The sequence below is a fragment of the Herpailurus yagouaroundi genome, unplaced genomic scaffold, assembly GCF_014898765.1.
Source record: "Herpailurus yagouaroundi ecotype Mexico unplaced genomic scaffold, PumYag 188, whole genome shotgun sequence".
Taxonomy (NCBI): Eukaryota; Metazoa; Chordata; class Mammalia; order Carnivora; family Felidae; genus Herpailurus; species Herpailurus yagouaroundi.
In genome coordinates this window covers 27,484,128-27,497,379 of record NW_024412419.1, presented here as the reverse complement: position 1 = coordinate 27,497,379, position 13,252 = coordinate 27,484,128, and the positions used below count along the sequence as shown (strand labels likewise).

Here is a 13,252-nt window from a genome sequence, read left to right as displayed (position 1 = left end):
TTGAGAACAAGTGAAAGAGGGAGGGAGAGACAGAATCCCAAGCGGGCTCTGCACTGTCAGCACAGAGCCCCATTTGAGACTTGACCCCACGAGCCATGAGACCATCACCTGAGCCGAAATCAAGAGTCAGATGCTTAACCAACTGAGCCCTCCAGATGTCCTGAAAGTGTGTGTCTTTTAGGTGGAATTCAGGAGACAGCCATTGTTGAGTTTCAGAAAACAAGCACGGACAATAGGAGTGGGCTGAGCAGGAATGAATGCAAGGAAAAAGGGAGAATGGGAACAGATGGTAAAGATATGGACCAAGTCAAAAGATTAGAAAGCCAAGCATAAGAGAAAAAGCACTTGGAAGAGGACTCCTCCACCCCGTTCCTGTCCTTAAGTCAAGCAGATGGGGGAGTCAGGCTGTGACAATGCTCAGGGAGCAAGAGTAAAGCGCCTAAGCCACACTCCACAGGGATAGGGTGGGCAGGGCTACCACAGAAGGCCGCCTGGAGAGCTGACATGTGAACCAACTTCTTCAAAAATAACTTTAGAGAAACTGGACAGGAGATAAGGTGGACAGGGGTGAGGAGGAATAAAAAGGACGACTGTACTCAGGTCTGGGCAGAGCGGGGTGAGGGGAGTGGTGGTCTGCGAAGGAAGTCACTGAAGGTGACAGAGAGCCCAGGAGGCGCTGTCATGCAACAAGCGACAGCCGTGTTCCTGATTTAGGCACTGGGTAGAGGACGATGCCACTCTCTGAGACTCACCTCATGGCCTCAACTTAAAAGGCAGGCAATAAATACCAGCCAGGTTGAATGAAGGTTCTTTGTTTTTGTTTCTTTTTCCAGCAAAGGAACAGAAGAGAACAAGGGAAGCGAGCCTGAGATAACAACAGGCTGAGGCTGGTGGGGGGAGAGAAAGCCTGTGATTCATGGAGACAGTACTGGACACCGGGAATGTCAGAACAAGACCGGGGTGAAAGAGGAGGCTCCTGAAAGAAGAAGGACGTTCCATGGAGAAAGAAGAACGGATGTGACACGCAGAGACATGTGAGCAGGTGGCGCCCGTGGAGACAGAGAAGAGGCCGGATGTCACAGCAGCAAGCGTCGTGGCAAAACGCTGTCCCAGGTGCATTGTGAGGGCCTGTGAAGATGACTGGGACAGTAACGCCACATCTGAGGTGACAGGTAAAATATCAGGAAATGTTTAAAGGAAATGTACCAACCCCTCCTCGTTGGGCCATATTTATAGCAAATGCCAGGGCCCCAAATGACTGCTGCCGCACCAGTGTGGGCATCTCCTGTCTCAAGAACATGCAATGGCTCATATCCAGTTGGAGTCTGTCACTTAGATCAACTGCCATCAGTTCATTCAAACACGGACATCTCCTCACTTAAAAACTCAGATGTTATTTTACATCTTATATATAGAAAGTAAAAAATTTCATAAAAGTAAAAGCACAGTTTGGTAATTAGTAAATTCTTCTATGCTCTTTGAACATGGGAAGAAACCTGATTCAACTCCCCCCCCCCCAACAAATGAGTATGTTCTCCCTAGCCTTACCTACATTTATAGTATAGATCCATTACAAATACACAGTAAGACCTCAGGAGTTTTATGGCATTTTACAATGTTTGCATTTTAAATACTATGCTCTGTCTTTCATTTTTTTTTTCTATCGAAGGTCTTTTTTTCTAATCAGAAATTATTTTTAAAAAACTGTCTCAATGTTAATTTATTTTACAGGTTAACTAAACACATAAAAAAAAACCCTACTCCGCCAAATGTAACAGTTCAATGATATTATATGTGGTTTCCTGCCTTTAAAAAAAATATGTACGTACATAAAACCTGTAGCGGACCTCTCTAGAAGGAGAACAAGGATGCTCTTTGAGTTCAATTGTCAGAATCAGGAGGATGATTTACACGTGTCCCTTGACAGCAGGGAAACGCTTTCATTCTTCTGTTCTACTTGTTATTTAACCGAAACACATGAAGGAACCATCCGCCCTACAAGGAAGTATAAATAGATCATTCCTCATTCAAGTGTGGCCTCCAATCTATCTCTGATAAAACGAATCAGTACTTAATTCTACAGAACTAGCTGGGAATGACACTATAAATACAGAGGGGATACACTCTTGAATGTCGAGACGCAGTTTGATTCAAGAGGTAGTGAGTGTCTGCCATAGGTGAGGCAGTGAGCAAGGTTACAGGGGACGCAAAGATGAGTAAGGCAGAGTATAAGGGTCCTGCCGCCCTGCCAGTGGCTTTGGACTTCACGCTGTAGGCAGCGATAAGCAGCTAAAACTTGTGATGAGCACTAGGTGTTGTAGGTGGTGATCAATCACTACATCCTACACCTGACACTAGTGTTGCACTGAATGTTAACGAACCGGAATTTAAATAAAATCTTGAATAAAAATAAATATAAAACCAGATTCATGTTTTGAAAACATCAATGGTGGCAACAGCGAGGAAGAGGAATCGGTGGGAGGGGATGGAGGGAAGTCAGGAAGCTACCGCCATGGTCCAGGTAAGAGTTGCTGAAGGACTGGCCCAGGGCAGTGGTAACACAGGAGCCGGGAGAGCTGAAGGACACTGTTGAGATAGAATTGGCAGAATGTTCTGGAGGCTTGGATGAATGGGGAGAAAAACTAAGGTGTGATGTCAGGATTTCCAGGACTGATGTTTGGCAATTAATGAGTGAACACAGGTTGGAGAAGGGATGGTAATGAATTTGGTTTGGGGAAAATTTCAGGCAGATACACTGACAAGACACCCTGGGAGAAAGGGCCAATAATAGACAGCTGGAAATAGGAGTGTGGCTCTGAGGACAGAGGCGGAGGCAGAAGATACTTGGCAGGCTGTATCACGTAAGTAAGAGTTGACTCAGAGAAGACGATTAAATATCCCAAGAGAAGAACAGAGAGTAAAAAAGAGGCCTAAACATGCAACTCCCCGGGACATTATTATTTAAGGAATGGGCTGAGGAAAAAGAGTCTGGAAACGAGAAAGAAAAAGACCAGAGCAAGAGGGAGGAGGATGGGGGAAGGAATGTCCTAAATCAATCAGAAGGAAAGCAGGAGGAGGGAAGACGGGAAACCACGGTCAGTTGTTTCATGAGAAGGAATGAGCAGCGAGACGAATGGCTTTCGCTGTAGGTGCTTCTCCACTGGCCCAAGGGAAAGGCGCTCTGTGCAGACAAGCCTGGGGGCCCGGGATCAAATGGGGGACAGTTCTGTGGAGGTAGGTGGAGCCTGGAGGTCCCCATCAAAGAATCTGAAGGCCAGCACGGTGACAGAGATTATTCCTGGGTGGTGCCGCTGTGGGGGATTTTCATTTTTGATATATTTTCGTATAAGCCAATTTTCTGTGAAGAATATGCATTGTTTTAAATAAAATCACATGCATTATTTTTTTTCAAAAAGAAAGCCAGTTTAAAAAAAAAAATGTTTATTTATTTATTTTGAGGGAGAGACAGAGAGTGTGAGCAGGGGAGGGGTAGAGAGAGAGGGGGAGAGAGAATCCCAAGCAGGCTTTGCACTCCTGATACAGAGCCCCGCATGGGGCCCGATCCTCTGAACCCAGATATCACGACCTGAGCCAAAACTAACGGCCGGACCAACTGAGCCACCCAGATGCCCCAGGAAGCCAATTTTTAGAGGTTGGAGTCATGGGGTCCTCGGCCTCTAGAAGGGGACTGGCAAAGTGGAAAAGATCCCAGGGTTAGGTTCCTGCACAGCCCTAGCTGTGGGACCCTAAGAAGAGCATTCAGAGTTCCTCCTTGGGCCTTGGCTTCCTGACAGGTAAATACAGGAGCCGGGCTAGAAAACCATGAAGGTGCTTCCTAGTTGTAGAAGCCTAGGCTCTACCTTGTGATGTGAGAATAAGCTCTCAAATACATTAGAGAAAAATGGATATTTAAGAAAACGCTGCAATAAACTGCATAAAGAACAATTCTTCTATAATGCAAATAATCACTCCAGTTGATGTTGTATAATTTCTGATCTCGTTTATTTGCTTTTCTTCAAGTGAGGAACACCTGCCTCGATTATAACATATATCTTTTTTGTGTTCTTTTCCTTATACCTTCTGTTTTAAAAATAAGCTCGGTTCCTACCCCAGAGTCTCCTCTGTGCACCAATCAAGACAGAGAGCAGCATTTTGTGGGTAAGGCTTGAAGGCTGCCAAGGTTGCCAAGACCACATATTTACTGCTTCTTCTAGAGTGCCCGAGGACATAAAGTTTTTATGGAGCAATTATCACAGGCACTGAGAAAATAAAAGCATCAGGCTATATTTCATATCCATACCCTCTTACACGTGATGAGTGGCATGGACATTTTTTAGTTCTTTCTGTTGCAGGTGCTTTTAGGCAATGTACAACAATGTAAATCAGTGGCCAAAGGCCCAGGCAGTGAAAACCATTAGACCAGACCTAAAAAATATTAGGTGGGAGCCAAGAAGTAGTTTAGAAACAAAAACCCTAGGACATTAAAATTCAAAAGTACCATAAAGGCTACCTGGTACAATACCCTGCTGGGAAGGGGGTACCCTTCGACCAGTGGGTATCCCACTTGTTTTGGGACACGTCTAGGGAAACACCCATAATTTCATGACCATTACCTATCCCTAGTTATTGGAAAATTCTGTGCACTGATCTGCAATCTGCCTTCCTGACATCACCCCTTGGCTCCTGTTCTGTCCTTAGTACGATACCACTGTGGATTGTGCTACTGCTCATTGGTGGGATCCCCTCCGACCTGGGGAAATTTAGCAGCTTAGTAAAATTCATCTTTCTTGTAAATTCATCTTTCCTTTCCAAATTACTTTTCAGGAAGGATGAGATCGGAGCTGTTGGTCTAGAATGTATATAGTGAAATTATTCTGAATCTTTGTTAAAAACCCTCACTTAAATTTGGTATAAAAAGTTTTGTTCTGTGTAACGGCAGATCCTTTGATTGGAGGATACAAACTCTTCTAGATGGCCCCCATTTAACCAACTTGTTGCGTTAACCAATGTTCTCTTGCCCTCTGAAAGGCACCCAGGCCTGTGCCCACAGCAGGTGGAATGCTCACAGCCAGGAAGCTGCTCTTGGGCAGAAGCACACATTTCCTGCTCTCACATGCTGAGCTGTATGCTGACCAAGACTCATCTGTGATTATTCTCAAACATTCTGTGCCAGTGTATTAATTACTGTAATTACATAATTAAACAGTATATACACCAATAAAGTATGAATTGCGAGGAGTTGTTTATAGAACAAGTTAAAGACTAAAGTTGATTCAGTAAATGGAACGCTATCAAATTAGGTGTGGATAAGACAACTGTAGGGGCGCCTGGGTGGATCAGTCAGTTAAGCATCCAACTTTGGCTCAGGTCATGATCTTCCAGTTTGTGAGTTCGAGCCCTGCATCAGGCTCTGTGCTCACAGCTCAGAGCCTGGAGCCTGCTTCAGATTCTGTGTCTCCCTCTCTCTCTGCCCCTCCCCTGCTCATGCTCTGTCTCTGTCTCTGCCTCTCTCTCTCAAAAATAAACGTTAAAAAAGACAACTACACAAAAATTGAGAAAAACGATAAAAATATAGAGGAATTTTACACTCACGTACTTGGCAAAGGCCTTTAAATTCTTTCTCCCTTTAAAGTAGGTGGTGGAGATCATGCGTAATGTAGTTTATGCAAGACAAGCCATGCAGGACTCTTAAGAGTGGACTTGTACTCAAAACAAGTTCTCGGCCCTCCTTCAAAGATTGGCAAATGAATGTACACTGATACGCCTTTAAGTGAAAATTTAAATATTTAGAAACTATATTATCTTTTCCAGGATTCCTAGCTTCAAATGCCTTTTCAAACGGCAGGTCAATTAAACAGCCCTGCTCAAGTCGGGCAGAGAAGTCTCCTCCTGCAGTTGACAGCTGGTCTGCCTCTCAGGACCCTGACAGAGAATTGCTCAGATGAAGATATCATCGTAGACAATCTGAAGGCTGCATATAATCAGTTACAGTTCGCCAGGAACTCTGCAGATTGAGGTATGGTAGAGCTGCCAGAAACAAGATAAATTAGTCAGATTATACTGACATGGACCAATAAAAACAACTGGGTATGTATAATATTTAGCAGAAGCCAGAGAACTATGGGGAAAATATGTAAGAAACCATAAAAGAAAAGATTAGATACAAAGAGGAAGGAGAAACTATGTATCTATTGGCAGCTTTATGAAGCTGAGTATTCAAAACCAAGTTCTTTAAAAACGCAGGACAGTACTTAGTGAAATCTGACTGGAAGAACTTTCCAGAAAGAGTCAGTCAGTCGATGAGAGCAAGGACTCTAAGGGAGGAAAAAAGGCAAAGCAAATGTTAGGGACTTAATTAAAGAAAAGCTTAAAAACAGGAGATGAGGAACAAAGCTTACAAAATGAATCACTGTACAGTTTTAAGCAGCAGTTAAAAAAATTTTTTTTCAAGTTTATTTATTTGAGATCTTGAAAGAGAGAGGGTAGAGAGAAAGGGAGTGAGAAAGAACCCCAAGAAAGCTCCACACCATCAGTGCAGAGCCTGATGGCAGGGCTTGAACCCATAAACCGTGAAATCATGACCTGAGCCAAAATCACGAGTCAGATGTTGAACCAACTACACCACGCAGGCGTCCCTAAGAAGCCATTTATGATGAACTACTCCAGTTCACCAAATATGATTCAGATGGTCTCACGATCCTATTAAGGTACTATTAATCTCCAAAAAAAGAAATGAACAAACTTTAGGATCCCAGACATTTACCTAAACTGAATCTACGTGAAGTGAATGAACCATTCCTTGATATTTACGTAAACTGAATGTACGTGAAGTGAATGAACCATTCCCTGATGTTGCTGAAACATTCCAGCAAAAAAATACCTATCTAGGAAAAAACATAGTTAAAAAGGTCCACCATTTCAGAAAAGATCGTAAAAGGATGAGAAATAGATATCCCTTAAGTATTTGGATCATAGCTTACTATTTTAATACTTCATATAGTACTCTGCCATTAACAAATGCCTTTTACATATAGGATATTTTTTTTTAAATCATAAAATTCTGTGAGGTAAATAAAACCTTTCTATTTTACAAGTGAGAAAACTAAACCTCATAAATGTGGAATGATATGCCCAAGCTTACACAGCTGGAAAATCGCAGACCACCATGGTTATTCCAATTTGAGGTAGTATAAGAAAATAAAATAAAAGGCTAAAATTTCCATTAATTCCAATAATTATCTATTTTATGTGTCCTCCTCTTCCCTCCTGCCACAGACTGTAATCACTGGAACAGTCCATTTTGTGACTTAACATTGTACTATATGCATTTATCTGGACTACGTAACGTTCGTAGGAATCATTTAATGAGTGTACAATATGATGATATGTGAATTATTTCAGTCAAATACTATAATACTATAATATAGTACACTATACTCTACTATAATAATGATGCTATAATACTATAATCTTTCAGTCAAATACTATAAATTCACCATCATACCATGGGCGAGGCACTCCTCTACGGAACTAAAGACAAATAGGAAAAGGCAGTTACTTAACCAATCGCATTATGGGCCAGCCAGGTTTTTAACTGTGTGTTTGTTTTTGCTATTTTAGGAACAACTAAGATGAAAAGTGTTCTCTCTACAGCTCATGTGTCACAGAGGTGGTCACTAGAACGAGGAATAACCCCTCCCTCCAGCAATACATCACCTGTTCCCCCTCACAGACAGTGTTTTTGAATTACACATTGTATTGTCTTTTTGTGTAATTCTGTAATTCTGTACCCTTCCCCTCTATATCTAACAAGAAGAATAGGTGTACGTGAAGATATTTTTAAATTTCATTTCCTTTTACTTGCAAAGATGGTTATTTCATACAGAACAAGTGTGCCCTGTTGAGAAGTAGTGAGAGCACTCTTAGACACATGGATAAAAACAACCGAGATTGAGCAAGAAAGTCAAATGGCCAATGTTTCATTTTATTTGGCTCTCAATTGATCATTTGGTCTTTTGCCTTCGTTAAAATATAACCAGGCTATAGCTACATGGCACAAACTAAGAGAGTGATCTGGAAGTTGATTAATTTATCTGGAAAACCATCAGTTCTCCATTTCAATTCGTGCCCTGACGACACAGACTAAATCAAATTTTAAATGAACGCAAACACAGCCACTCTCTGGGCCAATTTCTGAAAAAACACCTTAAGTATTCCAAGTGGAAGTCTTTGTAGATCCTGAGAGGCCTATATGTTGCTTTTAATTTAGAGAAGTGTCAAGACACGTTTCTCCAAGGGCCAAGAAAGAAAGATTATGCAACCTAATGAGATGATGCCATATTAAACCCTGAGCTGATGGCTCTCTCCGAGTTTTAAGCAATTCCCAGTGAATGTTCTCATCATTTTGGATCCTTTACCCTACACATGGCGTCTCTGGGTTGGAAAGCACAAGAGAGGCCATCTAGCTCAGAGTTGTCACTGACCACATCCTAATTCACTGATAAGGCAGGCTCGGAAAAAGCATGGAAGCTTCCAGAGACAGCAGTGTGCCAGAACATTCGGTTATTTCTTACCTCACTCCCAGAGTGTTTGGCCCAAACCAGTGTAGGTACAAGTCCCCAGGAGGAGCCACTGTGACTTACCTCCCGAGGCCCGGGAGCGACACTCCCCGGTCATGGGGCTGTATTCCTGGTTTTCATCAGCACACACACAAAGGAAGGACCCTTCCACATTTTCACAGAAGGCTTCACCACATACCCCACTGAGCAGCTCGCATTCGTTCACATCTGGAAAAGGGAGCACAGATCAAGTCAGATGTGTGCCTCACCCCTGACAGCTCTCTGTTTTACCAGCTGCGCCAGGGCTCATGGTGGCCACTGGTCACAAATGGTCCCCAGGGAGCAATCAAACCCTTCTAGTATTCTGGGGAAGGGGCTCCTAAAGGCCAGGCTGCACAGTTTGGTTTGTGTAAAAGGACCGTGAAAACACAAAGCAACCTTTCCAAATTCCAATTCCTCTTTAAAGGAATCAAGCATTGCATGTATACTCTGACCATGTAACTTTCTCTTCCTCGACTTTTTGACATAATGAGGTCTTAAATGAAATGACAATGTACTCTCAGTTTTAAATTCAAGGAATATTAGCAAAACTGGCACTTCAGAAATAACATTTCATACATTCATTAAAAAAATTGCTTTAAATCTACTCATATAACTAAAAATACAGTTCTCTAGCCGCCAAGATGTCCATAATTCTACAACCAGAATTCAGGTTGTGTATCCCTTTGGGGAATAAAGGAAAGACCCCTGTAAATATTCGCCAGCATACATTAATCATTCGCATGAAACAAAGTGTTTCAATAACTTATCACTGACCGTGCCTCTAAAAATTCTGTGGGTGTTCCACAGTGTAATTTCTATTTTGCTAAGTGTTTTTCATCTGGACTTTATACTTAATTAAAACACAGTCCAGGAATCTACTAATGAGTACATTTTATTCGATATTATACAAACACATAGCCCTAAAAAAAGGCTAATCCTAATGTCTGACCTTGCCCAATACTACCTTTTACCTGGTATCTTTCAAAGAAATTTTATTAATGAATGTCCAATTCAACAAAGTACCTGACTTGACATCTGAAATGCTCATGTATTTTATGCATTAAACATGTACAAACATCAGCTTTCATGAGCGTGCTCTGAGATGGTTTATACAAAGTTAAATATTTGAGCAATTACCCAAATCATTCAGGGGAAAAGATCTTATTTTCACCTGCTATACCCAGTTAATTGGACAAAAAGTTTATGTATCTTGACTTATTTGGATAATTACCTCAGTTTTCCATTTCACTTTGTATATAAACAGATATAAACCTAATAAGCTGGGTTTTGCTTATGAAAAGGTATTATAACATGAAGGAAAGCAGAGAGTTGGCATATTTAATCAACCCAGACAGTCATAATTTAGACCAGAAAAATTGACTTTAGAAATGTGCCAGTTCATACTTATCAATTTGGTAAATGTCAAGTGGAACTTTCTACTTTCTAGCATGTATCATTTACACGACTATTGAGATCTCCCCCACCAGAATGAATTTACTCAATCCAAAAATATTTTCTAGTTTATGTCGCTGGGCCAGGCACTGGGGAAATGATGGCCTGACTCCTGTCTTCACGGAGCTTACAGTCAAGTCAGGGAAGTCAACCAGATCATCTCACAGGCCACAACAGATGGAGCAGTGGACCTATAGTGAAGGGGTGGGTTAGGGAAAGGATATTGGAGCCAAGTTCCAAATGAAGGATGAGTGGGTAATAAGCAGAGCTGGTGGGGATTTGGGGGAAGTGAGGGTGCAGGAAGGATCCAAGAAGAGGAAACAGCATGGCCAAATTTTGGTCTCAGGGCTGATTCAACTCTTAAATTCTACAGAACACCCAGCATGAAGTACATATATTAGGTGCTCAGTTAATATTCTTGACAGTGAATGAGCAAATGACACCTCTGAAGCCCAATAAAATGATACCAAATATTCCTTCTCTAACGGTGGTGTTTTGTAGGCTGAAATGACATGTCAAGATGGGTTTGGTGCACTCATCTGACTGGTTAGAAGTGAACATTAATCGAGGGCTCAGGAGCTGTGTGATGTCAGTGGCCCGACACCTAATATATCTCATCATGCAACAGTTAAAATTTACTGCGCACACACAATAGGCCAAACATTAGTCCCGGGCAGGGGAGACAGACAAGGCTCTCAACCACAGGATCTTGAGGCCTTGGGGAAGGTGGCTGAGGCAGGACACACAGACAGACAATTCCCCCTAAAGTGTGTAAGTACTATGATTGCACCTGCTGAAGGTATGCTGGAAGCAGAAGGAGGGGTCAGAGCTGAGCTTGAGAGAGATGATGGAGCAGGGACAGTGTCTGGGAGAAGAGTGAAAATATCTTCAGGAGTAAGTGGGATGAGCCCAGGCAAGCAAGGGGAGGTCGGGAGGCTCTTCCCTTCCCGGCAAAAGGAGCAAACAACAGCCCCAGTGACTTCACAGTTGCATGGGCAACCACAAGCAGTTTTAAAAGGTGCAGAAGGAGGCGGTGATTCTGAGAAGTGGGAGCCAGATCACAGGACCTGTTTAGTCAAAATATTTACACAATTTTTATTGCCTGTATTTTAGCGCAAAGGAGATTAAAGTCGGAGTTGGAACTAGCAATTATGACAGTGCTGGTTTAAATTTTTTTTCAACGTTTATTTATTTTGGGACAGAGAGAGACAGAGCATGAACGGGGGAGGGGCAGAGAGAGAGGGAGACACAGAATCACAGAATCGGAAACAGGCTCCAGGCTCTGAGCCATCAGCCCAGAGCCCGACGCGGGGCTCGAACTCACGGACCGCGAGATCGTGACCTGGCTGAAGTCGGACGCTTAACCGACTGCGCCACCCAGGCACCCCAGACAGTGCTGGTTTAAAAGCCGTGACTACTCAAGTGAGCGATTTCATCACTAAACCTCCAAATCAACTTTGCTTTCCCTGTTTCATCTGCACAGGAAATGAATTAATGCTTTTAATTGCAGATGTTCAAACTAAGAAGTTGCTGACTCCTCCTCAGACATTATCTGCTATGAAAATGAACAGAGTAAGGGTAAAGAAAAAGTCTGATTGTGATGTTCTGAATTTAACCTATCTTCTTTCTCATTTAATGGTTCTAATTGCAAATGTTTCCCAATGAACGCTATTTAAGGAACTCAGAGCTGGGGCGGCTGGGTGGCTCACTCAGTTAAGTGTCTGACTTTGGCTCAGCCCATGATCTCACGGTTCGTGGGTTTGAGCCCTGTGTCGGGCTCTGTGCTGGCAGCTCGCAGCCTGGAGCCTGTTTCAGATTCTGTGTCTCCTCTCTCTGTCCCTCCCCTGCTCATGCTCTGTCTCACTGTCTCTCAAAAATAAATAAATCTAAAAAAAAATTTTTTTTTAATTAAAAAAATCAGAGGTGATCAGAAAATGAAATATGAAATATGTTGTCTATCTGAGCATGATAGCTGGACCCTGTTCTAGGACATCTGATGATATTCAAGATTCCTTCCAGCTCCATCAATCCCAGACAGACCAAAGAAATATAGTTGCACAATCCGAAGCATCATTTTACGGGTGTCATTCCTGGAAAATGAAACTCTTGCCAACACTTTTCCTTAAATACACCGCCTAAGGAGGTACATCTTGAAGACAGACAAGCGACACCACACACCAGACTATTTCCTGTGCAGGAGGGACTCTTCCAGAAGGGCTCCGAACCCGCAGCTGAGTTTCAACAGATGTTCTTTTTTAATATATGTGAAATTCCAAGCCCTACTTCTCCAGTTCTTAATGTCCTGAACAATTTCAGAAGCCATCCTTCTGTGCATCCCCAAAATTGTGTGACAAAATCAAATGATGATGAATTCTGCCCAAATTACCTTGCTTATTACAACCTCTCCTGGTGTTGATTACATTTAAGTGGGGGAGAGGGGATGTGAAACACGTTGGGGAAAGAAATCTAAAAACTCACCCACACACCCTTGCCCATCCTGTGGGGCCTGAAAGCCCTGATAACAGAGGCAGCGGAAGGAGCCAGCCGTATTGTCACAAAACCCGTGACTGTCACAAACAGTGTTGTTTACACATTCATCAATATCTGCAAAAAAGACATCTGACATCAGACACAAAGCACAGACTGACAAACACCAGATATTAATGGATAGACAGAGGTGCTCAGCACACCCCGGTTAGCATGAGATGATCACGTTTACACAGAATGAACTTTTAAAACATTTTACATATCAATAAAATGTTTTGATGAAAATGTCTTCATAGACAAATGTTGGGCTCTGTGAGAAAACATTTACTTTGCCTCAGGAAATGTTTTCAAACGGAAATGACTGCTGTAATTGCCATGGTCATATTTTCTACATGTTTTCTACCCTTTATTTCCAAGGACAGTATACTACCCTACAAGGGAAATACGTGAAAGTGTGGTCACCTTTTTGGATTGTGGCCCATGCTCACAGTTCTATCTGAGGAGGTGGGGCCGACAGAAGCCCTGACCTGCCTGGCTGTTTCTCACTCAACCCTACAGATGACCTTGGTCAAGTCTCAACAGCATTCCCAGGAAGGGAGGAGAGAAGGAGTGGGAGGAGGGGGAGGAAGACAGAGAATCTGATGAGTTCAGCAGCGTAACCAGCCGGTCTTGACTTATTCACAAGAGCATATCTGCTGTCACCAAGTTAGAGT

General features: G+C 42.6%; 1 protein-coding gene across 10 annotated transcripts in view; it reads right to left on the bottom strand.

The window, feature by feature from the left end:
* Positions 1 to 13,252, bottom strand: part of LTBP1 (latent transforming growth factor beta binding protein 1) — a 406,323-nt gene that overhangs the window by 40,722 nt on the left and 352,349 nt on the right. For 6 of the 10 annotated variants that reach the window (XM_040496475.1, XM_040496478.1, XM_040496476.1 and 3 more), the window contains 2 exons: positions 12,531 to 12,656; positions 8,643 to 8,786 (listed from right to left, as the gene is read on the bottom strand). The exons of 1 other annotated variant lie outside the window; for it this stretch is intronic. In XM_040496475.1, coding sequence (XP_040352409.1) covers positions 8,643 to 8,786; positions 12,531 to 12,656 — 270 coding nt within the window. The remainder of the gene's footprint in view (positions 1 to 8,642; positions 8,787 to 12,530; positions 12,657 to 13,252) is intronic. 3 more of the 10 variants (XM_040496477.1, XM_040496482.1, XM_040496485.1) reach the window with 1 other exon arrangement.